General features: G+C 68.0%; 3 protein-coding genes across 3 annotated transcripts; 2 read left to right on the forward strand and 1 right to left on the reverse strand.

Moving 5' to 3' along the window:
- The first annotated feature begins 385 nt into the window (after positions 1-385).
- On the forward strand, positions 386-1824 carry LOC109310734 (hyaluronan synthase 3). The gene is made up of 2 exons (XM_019536071.1): positions 386-528; positions 753-1824. The coding sequence occupies exons 1-2, from the start codon at positions 472-474 to the stop codon at positions 1674-1676; spliced, it is 981 nt and encodes a 326-aa protein (XP_019391616.1). The 5' UTR covers positions 386-471; the 3' UTR covers positions 1677-1824.
- A 1848-nt stretch (positions 1825-3672) lies between these two features.
- CHTF8 (chromosome transmission fidelity factor 8) lies at positions 3673-5032 on the reverse strand. Its single transcript, XM_019536072.1, has 4 exons — positions 4955-5032; positions 4646-4676; positions 4421-4538; positions 3673-4310 (listed from the first exon to the last, which is right to left on the reverse strand). Exons 2-4 carry the CDS (start codon positions 4666-4668, stop codon positions 4095-4097), a joined length of 357 nt encoding a protein of 118 aa, XP_019391617.1. The 5' UTR covers positions 4669-4676; positions 4955-5032; the 3' UTR covers positions 3673-4094.
- A 38-nt stretch (positions 5033-5070) lies between these two features.
- On the forward strand, positions 5071-11228 carry UTP4 (UTP4, small subunit processome component). The gene is made up of 16 exons (XM_019536073.1): positions 5071-5244; positions 5376-5567; positions 5649-5733; positions 5862-5951; positions 6138-6349; positions 6546-6717; positions 6811-6902; positions 7106-7202; positions 7720-7784; positions 8179-8304; positions 8432-8591; positions 8719-8825; positions 9026-9121; positions 10155-10340; positions 10758-10868; positions 11028-11228. Exons 1-16 carry the CDS (start codon positions 5095-5097, stop codon positions 11142-11144), a joined length of 2058 nt encoding a protein of 685 aa, XP_019391618.1. The 5' UTR covers positions 5071-5094; the 3' UTR covers positions 11145-11228.
- Positions 11229-12150: the final 922 nt, after the last annotated feature.

Consider the following 12150-nt stretch of genomic DNA (forward strand, 5'->3'; position numbering starts at 1 on the left):
GGCAGCGGCCCCGGCAGCGACGCATCCGTCAGCCGCCGCCGGGCTGCAGCGCGGATGCGGCCGCTGCCTTCTTGGCACGCGTCCCCGGCCTGTCCTCGCTCCCAGCCGGCTCGCGGTCCGTGCCTCTCCCTCTGGCTCCGCACCGGGGCCTGCCTGGGCCCCGAGCGCTTTTCCCGGCTGGGAGCGAGCTGCATCCGGCGGGGCCCTGCGCCAGGGACCCCCGGCTCCTGGGCCCGGGGGTGCAGAGCCTTCCAGCACCTCCCGCTTGCTCCCCAGGCCGGGCTCAGGCTGCGGGAGGGGAGGGGCAGGGATGTCCCCGCTGGGGCCTGCCTGCGGGAGGGGCAGCAGGTTCGGCCCCTCGGGGGTCGGCCGCGGCGTCCCCGGGCCCTGCCAAGAGCAGGGCCGTGACGCCACGCGTGCCCGCAGGTGTGTGACTCCGACACGGTGCTGGACCCCGCCTGCACGGTGGAGATGCTGCGCATCCTGGAGGACGACCCCCGCGTGGGCGGCGTCGGCGGAGACGTCCAGGTACGGCCCCGGGCAGATGCGGGGAGCGGGCCCGAGGGCGAGCTGGCTCCAGCCCGGGCGCGCGGGGGGCCAGGCACGACGGCAGCATCCCAGGGCCGAGGGATCCTGGGCCGCGCCGAATCTTCCCTCGCCCCGCGGCTCCAGGCCGGCGGGCGGAGGGGGGCCCAGGGCCAGAGGGGAAGGCAGGGGGTTGGCTGCCCGGGCTCTGACAGTGCCTCCCGCAGATCCTGAACAAGTACGACTCCTGGATCTCGTTCCTGAGCAGCGTGCGGTACTGGATGGCCTTCAACGTGGAGCGGGCCTGCCAGTCCTACTTCGGCTGCGTGCAGTGCATCAGCGGGCCGCTGGGCATGTACCGCAACGCCCTGCTGCAGCAGTTCCTGGAGGACTGGTACCACCAGACCTTCCTGGGCAGCAAGTGCAGCTTCGGGGACGACCGGCACCTCACCAACCGTGTGCTGAGCCTGGGCTTCCGGACCAAGTACACGGCCCGCTCCAAGTGCCTGACGGAGACGCCCACGCGCTACCTGCGCTGGCTCAACCAGCAGACGCGCTGGAGCAAGTCGTACTTCCGGGAGTGGCTGTACAACGCGCTGTGGTTCCACAAGCACCACCTGTGGATGACCTACGAGTCCGTGGTCACCGGCTTCTTTCCCTTCTTCCTCATCGCCACCGTCATCCAGCTCTTCTACCGGGGCCGCGTCTGGAACATCCTCCTCTTCCTCCTCACCGTGCAGCTGGTCGGCATCGTCAAGGCCACCTACGCCTGCTTCCTGCGCGGCAACGCTGAGATGATCTTCATGTCCCTCTACTCCCTGCTCTACATGTCCAGCCTGCTGCCCGCCAAGATGTTCGCCATCGCCACCATCAACAAGTCGGGCTGGGGCACCTCGGGCCGCAAGACCATCGTGGTCAACTTCATCGGGCTCATCCCCGTCTCGGTGTGGGTGGCCGTGCTGCTGGGGGGCCTGGCCTACACCGCCTACAGCCAGGACTTGTTCAGCGAGACGGAGCTGGCCTTCCTCATCTCGGGCGCCGTCCTCTACGCCTGCTACTGGGTGGTGCTGCTCATGCTCTACCTGGCCATCGTGGCCCGGCGCTGCGGGAAGCGGCCGGAGCAGTACGGGCTGGCCTTCGCCGAGGTGTGAGGGGCAGGGGGCAGAGCGGGGCAAGTGCAGTGGGCAGGGAGGGGAGGGGAGGAGAGGGGAGATGTGGGGGGCTCCATCCCACTCGGGCTTCGTTTTTTGTTGTGGGTTTTTGCGTTGCCGTCCAAGGGCTGAGATGAGGCCGAGAGGAGCCCGGGGCCCCGCGGAGGCGCGCCTTGCGGAGACGCCGCGGCTCCAGCGCACAACGCTTCCCCGTGCGGCAGTGCAAACGCCTCGTGTACCTCGCGGGAGAGGCCCTGAGCGGATTTACCCGGGACCGGGGCGAGCTGACAGGCTCGTGTCGGGGCGCTGGCGCCTGGCCCTGCCTGCGGGAGACGGGGACAGGCAGAGGGTGGATTATCGGCGGCTGGGCCCACGCAGAGCTGGGCTTTGCCGGTCTCAGGCTTCTGCGGCGTTGCATCCCCGCAGCGACGGCCCTGCTCTCCCAAGGCAGGGAAGTGTCTTCAGACGGCGTGTCGTCCCTGCCGCCTCGGGCACCCCCCTCGCCCCTCGCGGTGCAGAGCGGGGCTGGCGATCCTGTGGTGCTTTATGGGAGGCACCCACCGTCCTTCCCATGGTGCTTCATCTCCAGCACGGCGGCCCTGGGCACGGGGCTGAGCCCGAGCCGTCTCCGCCAGCACTGCCAGCCAGAGGTGCTCCCAGCTCTGCTCCGGTGCGGACCCTGGGCCGACTGGCACCCCCAGCCCTCGCGGTGCCCCCATGCTAATGAATCTACCAGCAGTGCTGCCTACAAGAGCCATAACCTCCTGCTGCTCGCCCTGGGGCAGGGCTGTCCGTGGGGGCTGCTGCCCTGCTGTTTCCCTGGCCAGCCGGGGCTCCCAAGAGAGCAGGCGCAGACCCGAGCCACGGGCCCATGGTGCTCGTACCGTACCCATCCGTCCTTCACCCAGAGGCTGTGATCAGTGGCAGTGGGGCCCGGGGCCTCCCCACAGCTCGGCCTGCAGCCGGGGGGGGCGGGATGCTGGGGTGCGGGGGCTCAGCAAAGGCCCAGGGCTGGGAACTGCCCTGGTGCTGCTGGGTGGCTCATCCCATCCCTGGCTGGGCTGTCCAGGCCCCTGGTGTCACAGCAGCGCCCGGCCCGGCCCGTCACCAGCTTTGCCTGGGTCCGGGGCTCTGGCAGAGCAGGGGTCCACGCCGGCGTGTCTCCAGGCCTGCCACCCCTGCAGTCACTGTACTGGTGTGGGGCTGTGCCCGGTGCATCTACAGAGCTCCTGGCAAGGGGCAAGGTGAGGCTGGGAACACACTGCCCGAGGCAGAGAGCAAGGAGCAGCCAGGCCCCAGGCCCTGGAGGCTGGGCATGGGCAGGGAAGGCCTGTGGCCTGCTCTCCAGCCTCTTGCACCCTGCCAGCCACGGTGGAGCTTTGCCTGTGCCCTTCCTTCAGCCAAAGACCTCGGGGGAGCAGAGACCCTGCCCAAGACGCAGCTGTGGGAGCAACTCTGCCTGCTGGCAGCCTGGGCCTTGCTAGCCCCCTTGATGGGGCAGGGTCTCCAGTAGTGTCACTGCAATGCAGCACTGCAATGCAACCGCCCCAGGGCAGGCTGCACTGGTCCTGGACACCCAGTGCTGTGCCAGCTGCCCCCCAGGCCCAGTGGGCTCAGGGAGAGTTGTCAGCTCTGGCTTGCAGGGGCTGGGGTCGCCGCTCAGTGTTCGAGTCCCGCTGGGTGGGGCAGGGGCTGCAGTGTGGGCTCCAGCAGGCTCCATGCCTCCAGTTTGGCTGGGCTCTGGTGCTGGCTCCAGGCAGGGGCTGTGCAGCTGGCAGGGAGGGAGCCTGGCCCGTGTAGGGCTGGCCCTGACCAGCCAGTGGCAGGTGCTTCGGCAGAGGGAACAGCCCCCGTCCCTGCACGTAGTCCGGGCTGGCCGCTCCATGCCCGCTTTTCAGGGCAAAAACCTTTCTACCATTGCGCGCTAGGATTTTTTATTTAATACGAGATTTTTAGACGCCTTTTATAGCTCTCGGGGATTTCCACTGACGCCGAGTGTTTGTAAAGCTATTTATTTTTTACCTCCGTTTTTTCATATTTTGGAAGGTCTGTTTTTATATCCCGACGGGTTTGTCACAATAAAGACACTTGCAGACAGGGCGGCTGCTGTGTCTGTGTTGCCCACGGTCGCCGGCCCGGCTGTGTTGGCAGAGCTAGGCCCACCGCACACGGTCTGCCCCGCTCCAGCCGCTCTGGGCAGCAAGGGGGGCGACCTGGACCTGCCCCAAGGGACGCGCCCCAGTCGCCGCGGGCAGGGAGCTGTGGTCACCCATGTGTGGGTGCGAGGGGCTCTGGCCACGACGAGGAGTCACGGGGCTGCCATGGGGAAAGGAGCAGGGCTCGTGGGCCAAAAACACCTGCCCCTGGGGTGGGAGCCGGGCGCGGCCTGGGCTGGGCTGGGCGTTCCCCGGGGAGGGCTCACAGCCGCTTGGGCACGTTGGTGATGATGGGCTTGGGGCGGGTCTTGAAGAGCAGCTTGGTCTTGATCAGGGCTGTCACCAGGTAGTGGGTGCTGGGGCCGGAGTCGGCCCCGTGCTCGCCGGCTCCGCGCTTGGTCAGGACGGCGAAGGGCTTCTCCAGGCGCACGGTCTTCCCGTACAGGATGTGGTGACCCACGATGAGCACGGGGACCCCCTGGCAGGGAGAGAGGGCAGGCACGGGGTCAGAGGCCCGCGAGGCCTGGCCCCTGGCCTGCCGCCCGAGGGCGGGAGGACCCCGCGGCAGCTGGAGGAGGAGCCCCTCACCTCGCTCGTGTAGTGCAGGTCTCCCAGGAGGTTTCCGGCCAGCCCGGTGCTGCGGCGAGCCTGGATCTCTCCCTGCAGCTCCACCAGCACCCACTCCTCCAGGCCGCCGGCCCCGGCCCTGCAAGCAGAGGGCTGGGAGCTGCACCGCGCCCGGGCCCAGGCGCCAGCCAGGTGCCCAGGGCCGTGCCCCCCCCCGCCGCCCCCCAGAGAGGGGGCCCAACTCACCTGGACACCACGATCTGCACCATGCTCCGCCCTGCGAAGCGCGGGCCGCGTCAGGAGCGGGGCGCTGCTCCGCACCCGCGCGTCTGACGGCCCCGCCCCCGCCCCGCCCGACGGTGGTCTGGTGCCATCTACCGGCGGGCCCCGGGACCGGGCCCCGGGACCGCGCCCCGCGCCGCCTCTGCTCCTGCTCTGCTTTCTGCTCCGGGCCCTGCGCGCCCCCCCGCCCGTCTGATCGGCTTTTCGCTCCCTGTCCTGTGGCCCTCGTCTGCTCCGCTGCGCCGCTTTCTGCTCTCGGCCCCTCCCCCCCGCCCCTGCAGGCGGCGCCGCCCGGTCTCCCGGCAACGATCGAACCTCCCGCCGCCGCCGCCGGCGCGCTCGCGGTCACTTCCGGCTCCGGCGCGCGGCACTTCCGGCTCCGGCGCGCACGTGGGCGGGGGCCGAGCCGGGCCATGGGCGAGTTCGAGGTGCACCGCGTGCGCTTCTTCGCCTTCCTGCCCTCCGGCGTCCGCTGCCTGGCGCGGGGCCCCGCGCTCGCCCTGGCCCGCCTGGACGGCGCCCTCGAGCTCTACGGCCCCACCGCCTCCGGCTTCCAGGAGAAGGTACCGCCGCCCCGGCCCGGCCCCGGGGGGAGGGGGAGGCACGGGCCCCCGAGCCGCGGGAGCCCCCGGCGGGCGGGCTGCGGCCGCCCCTTGCCCGGCGCGCGGCCCCAAACCCTGCCCGCCCCCCGCAGGCCATCCCGGGCCACGAGGCGCGGGCCACGCAGGCGCTGAGCTGGGCCGCGGGCGGGCGCCTCTTCGGGGCCGACCTGGGCGGGGACGTGGCCGAGTACGACCTGCAGAAGCTGCGCATCAAGTACACGGTGGACGGCTTCGGCGGCCCCATCTGGAGCCTGGCGGCCGACCCCGGCGGCACCCGGCTGGCGGTGAGTGGGGGGAGTGCAGCCCAGCCCCGGGGGACCCTGCGCTCCCTGCCTGACCGGGCTGTCCTCCTCCCCGCCCTGCAGATCGGCTGCGAGGACGGGTCGGTGAAGCTCTTCCAAGTCCTGCCGGACAAAATCCAGTTTGAGAGGAGCCTGGACCAGCAGAAAGGTGATGGCCGCAGAGTGGCAGGAAGGGGCACCAGGGACCCCCGCCCTGGGGGGTCTCTGCACCTGGCAGCGGGGGCAGGCCGTGGGGCTCGTCTCTGAGACGTTCTCCCGGGTCCCGCGTGTCTCCAGGCCGTATCCTGTCCCTCTCGTGGCACGTGTCCGGGACCCGCATCGTGGCAGGCTCCATCAACCACCTCCGAGTATACAACGTCGACTCAGGTAACTGAGCGCCCTTTGCGCCTCTGCTCCGCGCCGCGTCGTGGGGGGGGAGCAGCGTGGTTCCCCGTGTCGAGCGCCTCTGGGACAGCAGGTACTCGACGGGGGGGGAGCTTGGGTCCCTGCGGCGGCTGTCCGCTCCGCTCTGCGGTACCCGCGCACTCCCGCTGACCCGGCCACGCGTCCCAGGCCGCATCGTGCAGCGGATCCGGGTGGAGCGGCGCCTGCTGAGCTCCCACCGGCGGGAGTGCGTGGTGTGGGGCGTGGCGTTCCTGTCGGACGGCACCGTGGTCAGCGCCGACTCGGCAGGCAAGGTGCAGTTCTGGGACGCGGACAAGGGCACCCTCCTGGAGACCCACCCTGTGAGCAGCTCGGCCGTGCTGTCCCTGGCCGTGTCTGAGGTAAGAGACGGGCATGCGGGGGGGCTGACCCCATCACCGCAGTGTCCTGCCTGGCCCCTGGATACCCGCCCAGGGGCAACTGCCTCCTTGCTGGCATGCTCCGGGGCTGTAGGCTCACCCGGCACCCTGGCTGATGGTGACCCTGGCCCCCGCGTGGCCAGCAGAGTCTACCTTGAGCTCCCTGCTCCTCTCCCAGGAGGAGGACAGCCTCGTGGTGGGCACCTCGGAGGGGGCCGTGTACCAGTTCCAGCTGCTGCCGGTGAAGCGGGGGAGCACCGAGAGCCGGTGGGTGCGGACAAAGCCCTTCCAGCACCACACCCACGACGTGCGGGCCGTGGCGCACAGTCGCACAGCGCTCATCTCCGGAGGTACGGGGCAGTGCCTGGCACGGGGGAGGTGGCGGTCGGTCTTGCCGGGGTTGCCCCAGCACGCTGTATCCACAAGGCATCTCGCTCGCTCAGGTCTGGACGCCCAGCTGGTGATCCGCCCGCTCATGGAGAAGATGCACGGACAGGGCTACGAGGCCGTTCTCCGCAAGGTCACCTTCCCCCATGTGAGTGCCGCTCCCCATGGGCCCTGGGGCTGCTGGCCTGGTTCATGGGGGTGGTTCCTGCCACACTGCCAGGACTCTTGCAGAGCCATTTGCACCTAACGTCTCAGGGGGGACTGGGCTCCAACCTGGGGACCTTGTCCAGCCCTGCATCCCCATGATACAGCACGGGGGCCCCCCCACCACTTTGCCCCTTTCTTTCGCAGCGGCGCCTTGTCTCCTGCGCCAGGAAGGCGCGGCTTCTGCTCTTCCAGTTCCCCCAGCACTTGGAGCTCTGGCGACTGGGAGCCACCAATGCAGCTGGTGAGTGACGCAGCCGGAGGGTTTTGGGAGAACTCCCCTGGCAGAGAACTGGCCCATCCCCTCTGCTGCCTTGTTCCCTGTGACCCGGCCCCCATGACAGCCCCGGCGCTGGCCGCAGTGGGGGCTGGAGCAGCTGGCTGCGGCCCAACCTGGGGAGGGTGCTTTCAGCTAGAAGAGTATGATGACCTGCGGGGTCAGACGGTCCTTCCTTGCTGTGGGGGTGGGCTGCAGCCTTGTCCTTGGCATCTGTACAGCAGAGACCCTGTCAGCTGCAGGAAGCTTCAGCATCCAGGCTACTTGTCTCACAGAGCAGCCGCTGCTGCAGCTCCCATGCGTGCCAGGGGCATTGGCATGGTGCTGGGCAGGAGGCAGGGCTCTCTTCCTACTACCCATTTTTCTGGGGGCTCTTGGCCCTCTGGGTTCTGGGCAGGCATCTCTCCTCCCTGGCTTCAGGCATGCGGTGACAGCACAGACCCCTGGGTGCTGCTGTGCTGAGCACTGCTGCTTCCTGTCCCAGGGAGGGATGGTGAGGTCCTGCCAGTTTCCCGTGACCCTGAGCACCTGCTGCAGCTCAAGAGCAAGGTGAGGAAGGGGTGTGGGCCAGTCCTGCTGCTCTGGCCATCTCCATGCTGTCCTGTCTCGACTCCTTCACGGATGTGGAGCGGCACGCGTCCCCCTGGCACCTGGGAGGGCTGCGGGGGCTGTGCATGATGTCAGCGGTGGTGAGGACGTGGGCTTCCTGCTGCACCTGCATCTTGGGTGTAGGGGACCAGGCCAGGGCCTCTGCCCTGATGGGGGGTGGCAGTGGGCAGGTCCCCTGTGCATGCTGGCAACGTGGCCTGTAGTTGCCCCCTGGATGTGGGGAGGGCAGCTCGGCCCTTACCCCTGCCGCTAATCCAGGGGGGTTGCAATTGGGGGATGCCTTTGGGGTGGAGGGGGCTGGGATGGCCCTGTCCCATACCTCACCTGCCCCCAGGGCCCTGACCACATCTGCTGCAGCTGCATCTCGCCCTGTGGCGGCTGGATTGCCTATGCCACGGCTTCCCGGCTTCATCTCCACCGCCTGCAGCTGGAGAACGGCAGTGTCGTCGCCATCCAGAGGGTGAGTGGTGGGGTGGGGGGGCATCTATCCACCGCTGCCTTTGGCACCGTGGCCATGGCCCGGGCTCCACAGGGCAACAAAGGCCACTGGGGCCTGACCGATGCTGGCTGCTGTCTGCCTTGTGCAGGTGCCAAAGCTGCCCAAGCTGCTGTGCCCGGTCTATCAGCTCCTGTACTCCGCCGACTCCAGCCGCCTCTTCGTGGCATCTGACCAGGGCTCGGTGCACGTCGTCCAGCTGCTGGAGCCAGGGGGCTGCAAGCACCTGCAGACCCTCTGTTCGCCCTCAGGTACGAGCCCCTGCACACATTGGTGGGGGGCCCATCCTGGGCATGCCGTTCCCCTGTCTCCAGTTCCTGGGGCAGGAAGCCAGTTTCTTTCTGGACGAGCTGCTGATCCCTCTTCCCCTGCCTGCAGGGACCGCGGAGGCCGTGCAGCTGCTGGCTGTGAGTGCCGATGGGGACTGGCTGGCTGCCACCAGCAGCGACTGGGCCATAAACATCTACAGCCTGCAGCAGTTCAAGGTGAGAGGCTGCAGATGGCCTGGGGAGAGAGATCCCTTCCCTGGCGCTTGGGATCTGGCCAGTGGTGACCTGCTGGCACCTTCTCTCCCAGGGTGGGGACACTCACCGCCTTGCCCCAGGGACTTGGGCGGAGGGAGGGCAGCAGCCTGCGGTCTGTGGGGAGACGCAGCCTGTCCCTTCACCGTCCCATCTCTCCGCAGCATCACTGCACAGTGCCTGCATACAACTGCCCTGTGACTGCCATAGCTATCAACCCGGCCACCAACCACCTCGTCATTGCCCACTCGGACCAGCAGGTAGGAGCTCTCCCAGGCAATGGTGGTGTTGGGCATGTGGGCCCCGTCCCTGACCCCCCTCACTCCATCCTGCCTCCCCAGCACTGTAGGTCTGGATCCTGGTGGTGCTCATTAGTGCAGATGCCCACAGCAGAATCCAGCAGGCTGCACTTCCAGAGAAGCCTTGACTCCCCTTACAAGAGGACACATTTCCCACGGGGTTCCCAGGTGGCTTAGAGCCTGTCGGCTTTTCCAGTCCATCAAACCATATGAATCAGCAGAAGAGACTTGGCCCAAATTCTCAGGGGCAGGTTCTGAATCTCTTCAGCCTCTGCTAAACAAGGCTGAGAGGTGATCTTGTGGCCGTCTATAAATTAATTGGGGGGAACAAAGCAAGGGATAGGAGATGCTCTGTTTACCAAGGCACCCCTTGGAGTAACTAGAAATAACAACCACAAACGAGCAGAAAGCAGATTCAGGTTAGGCATCAGGAAGAACTTCTTTACAGTAAGGGTTGCCAGAACCTGGAACGGGCGCCCAAGGGAGGTGGTGCTCTCCCCTGCCTTGGGGGTCTTTAAGAGGAGGCTGGACATGCACCTGGCTGCCGTCATCTGACCCCAGCGCTCTTTGCTGCCCGGGGCAGGGGGTCGGACTCGACGATCTGCTGAGGTCCCTTCCAACCCTAATATCCATGAAACACTCAGGAACTCGCCCAATGCACTGGTGCTGGGCTCCGGCTGTGGTCGGGGACTGGTGCTAGTGGGAAGCTGGGATGTGCCGGCTACTTCTCTGATGGGACAGGTCTAGCTGGCGGAGTCTGGTGCCAGCCCCTGAGCGGGTGCCAGGTCCCACGCTGGCCAGTGCAGAGTGGTTCGGGGCTGTGCCGGGGCGGGGGGCTCCTGTCTGGGTGGGGGCAGCAGGAGAGGAACGAAGCCAGCCAGGGCCGGGGCATCTCGAGCCTCCGCTCCCTGCCAGGTGTGGGGGGAGACCCAGGGGTCACCTGGCGGGTTTGTTCACCTGGAGCCGCGCTCACCCCGCTGCCTGCGGCCCCCAGCTCTTCGAGTTCAGCATCCCCGAGCGCGAGTACACAGCCTGGAGCCGGGGGGTGCAGCAGCACGGGCTGCACAAGGACTGGCTGGAGCGGGACACGCCCATCGCCCACATTGCCTTTAACCCCCGGCAGCCCACGCAGCTGCTCCTACACGACACGCACATGCTCTGCATCCTGGACAAGTCCCTGGTGAGTCTGCGCCCTCTGCCTGCCTGGACGAGGTGGGGGCAGGTGGTTCTCCGGGGCCGGCTCCTGCAGCCTCCCTGGCCAGGAGCCCCGTGGCTGGGACGAGGGTGCTTCGGGGGGGTCACTGTCTGTGGGAATGGCTCTTGGGGGTTGTGCTCCGGTCATAAGCCTGCAGGATTCAGTGCGGTGCTGGGCACAGAACAGGCCTCTGCCTACCTGAGCACCACAAGGCTCGTCCCTGTGCGTGGGGCAGGACCGCAGCTCCTGGGGAGCGGCCTCCCTCCAGCCCCCCCTGCCAGCTCCCTGGAGGGCTTGGCTCTCTGGGTGCTTGGCTGTGCCCCTACAGAGCCCTGGGGGGTGCCTGAGGGTGGGCACGGCGTCCCCCACATCAGGAACCCTCAGCCCCTGCCGTCTCCCCAGCCCCTGCCCGATGACAACACCCCGCTGAACAACCAGGCCTTTCTCAAGCAGCTCTCGGTGAAGGCCCGCCGGGGCCACGCTCACGCCTTCAAGATCTGCAAGAAGTACCAGGTCTGTGCCCTGGGGCTGCATGGGGTGGGGGGCACCGGGTTGACCTCTCCAGCTGCAGCAGTGCAGGTGCTTGCGGCAGGGCGTGCACCCCATTTCCCCGTCAGTGGGCTCCTGTGCTCCCAGAGCTGCTCTGACCCGGTGCTCCTCGCTGCCCTGCAGCCCCTGCTCTTCATGGACCTGCTGGACGAGGACTGCCTGGTGGTGGTGGAGCGGCCCCTGACAGACATCCAGGCCCAGCTGCCCCCGCCTGTCCAGCAGAAGAAGTTTGGCACGTAGGGTGGAGTGGGCCATGGACACTATGCTGCCATGCTCCGGTGCTGCTGCAATAAACCCCCGTATTTCCCCAGGGCTGTGCTCTTCCTCTGCAGCTCCCTGCTTTCCTCGTGGCACACCGCAGCCAGGTGGGGCTGGGGGCTGTAGTCACCCGGTGTGTCCTGGGTGTGTTGCTCCCTGCACCAAGACCACAGCTGCTGGGGAAAGCAACTGGAGATGGAGGGAGCCCAGAGGGGCGCAGGGGCCCCAGGCCTGGGCTGGGCATGGCTGGCACAGCCTGGGGGGTAGCAGTGTAGCAAGAGCCCAGCAGCCCTTCCCCAGGGATGTCCCAGGCTCAGGGCTGGTCTTCTCCCTCCTCAGCTCAGCCCTGGTCGTCCCTGCGCGCCCGGCTGCGCTCCCCTGCTCGTGGCCTCCCCGGGCCCCAGGCTGCAGCAGGGAAAATCCTGCTGTAACCAGGCTGGCGGAGCTGGAAACTAAAGCCGGGGGGAGGCAGGGACTGGCTGGCTCCTCGGCCATCGGCCAGCCGGCTGGGTGCGCCTAGCAGGTGTCGGAGGCATGCTCGACACACCCTGGGCTGGTGCCACGGGCTCGCGCTCCGCCTGTGGTTACCCCAGCAGGGCTTGGCGTGAATCTGGCGCGTGCTACAGGGACGTGGGGGTGCACTGTGGGCCCCTCGCTTAACTGCAGCCTGGCTCCGTCTTCCTGTCTGTAAAAGGGGGAGAGCGACACCCCTTACAGTGTGGACGCTCCCTTCCTGCCCCAGCCTGCCTGCTCCCCCGCACTTCCCGGAGCCGCCCTTGGGGGGCGCCGCAGCGCTCCTTCCCGCTGGTCTCATGCATATTCATGAGGGCGGGGCCTACGCAAGCCCTGCCCCCTCGGAGGATGCGGCTGTCCCACCTCCCGCCCCTCGGGGGCGGGGTTGGCCGCCTCGCCGTGCGGCTCCGCCAATGGGAGACGAGCCCCTTCATTAGCCTTGTAAATCGCGCGGGGAGGGCGGCGTGCGCCGGCA

Source organism: Crocodylus porosus, unplaced genomic scaffold (genome assembly GCF_001723895.1).
Source record: "Crocodylus porosus isolate Cpor-Errol unplaced genomic scaffold, CroPor_comp1, whole genome shotgun sequence".
Taxonomy (NCBI): domain Eukaryota; kingdom Metazoa; phylum Chordata; order Crocodylia; family Crocodylidae; genus Crocodylus; species Crocodylus porosus.

Coding starts and splice junctions, on each gene's coding strand:
- LOC109310734 (XM_019536071.1), top strand. CDS start 472: ATGCTGCGCATCCTGGAGGACGACCCCCGCGTGGGCGGCGTCGGCGGA. Junction 529..752: donor GCGTCGGCGGAGACGTCCAG/GTACGGCCCCGG, acceptor TGCCTCCCGCAG/ATCCTGAACAAGTACGACTC.
- CHTF8 (XM_019536072.1), bottom strand. CDS start 4,668: ATGGTGCAGATCGTGGTGTCCAG. Junction 4,539..4,645: donor GTGCAGATCGTGGTGTCCAG/GTGAGTTGGGCC, acceptor CTCTGCTTGCAG/GGCCGGGGCCGGCGGCCTGG. Junction 4,311..4,420: donor ACCTGCACTACACGAGCGAG/GTGAGGGGCTCC, acceptor TCTCCCTGCCAG/GGGGTCCCCGTGCTCATCGT.
- UTP4 (XM_019536073.1), top strand. CDS start 5,095: ATGGGCGAGTTCGAGGTGCACCGCGTGCGCTTCTTCGCCTTCCTGCCC. Junction 7,785..8,178: donor TGCTGCAGCTCAAGAGCAAG/GTGAGGAAGGGG, acceptor ACCTGCCCCCAG/GGCCCTGACCACATCTGCTG. Junction 8,305..8,431: donor GTGTCGTCGCCATCCAGAGG/GTGAGTGGTGGG, acceptor TGCCTTGTGCAG/GTGCCAAAGCTGCCCAAGCT.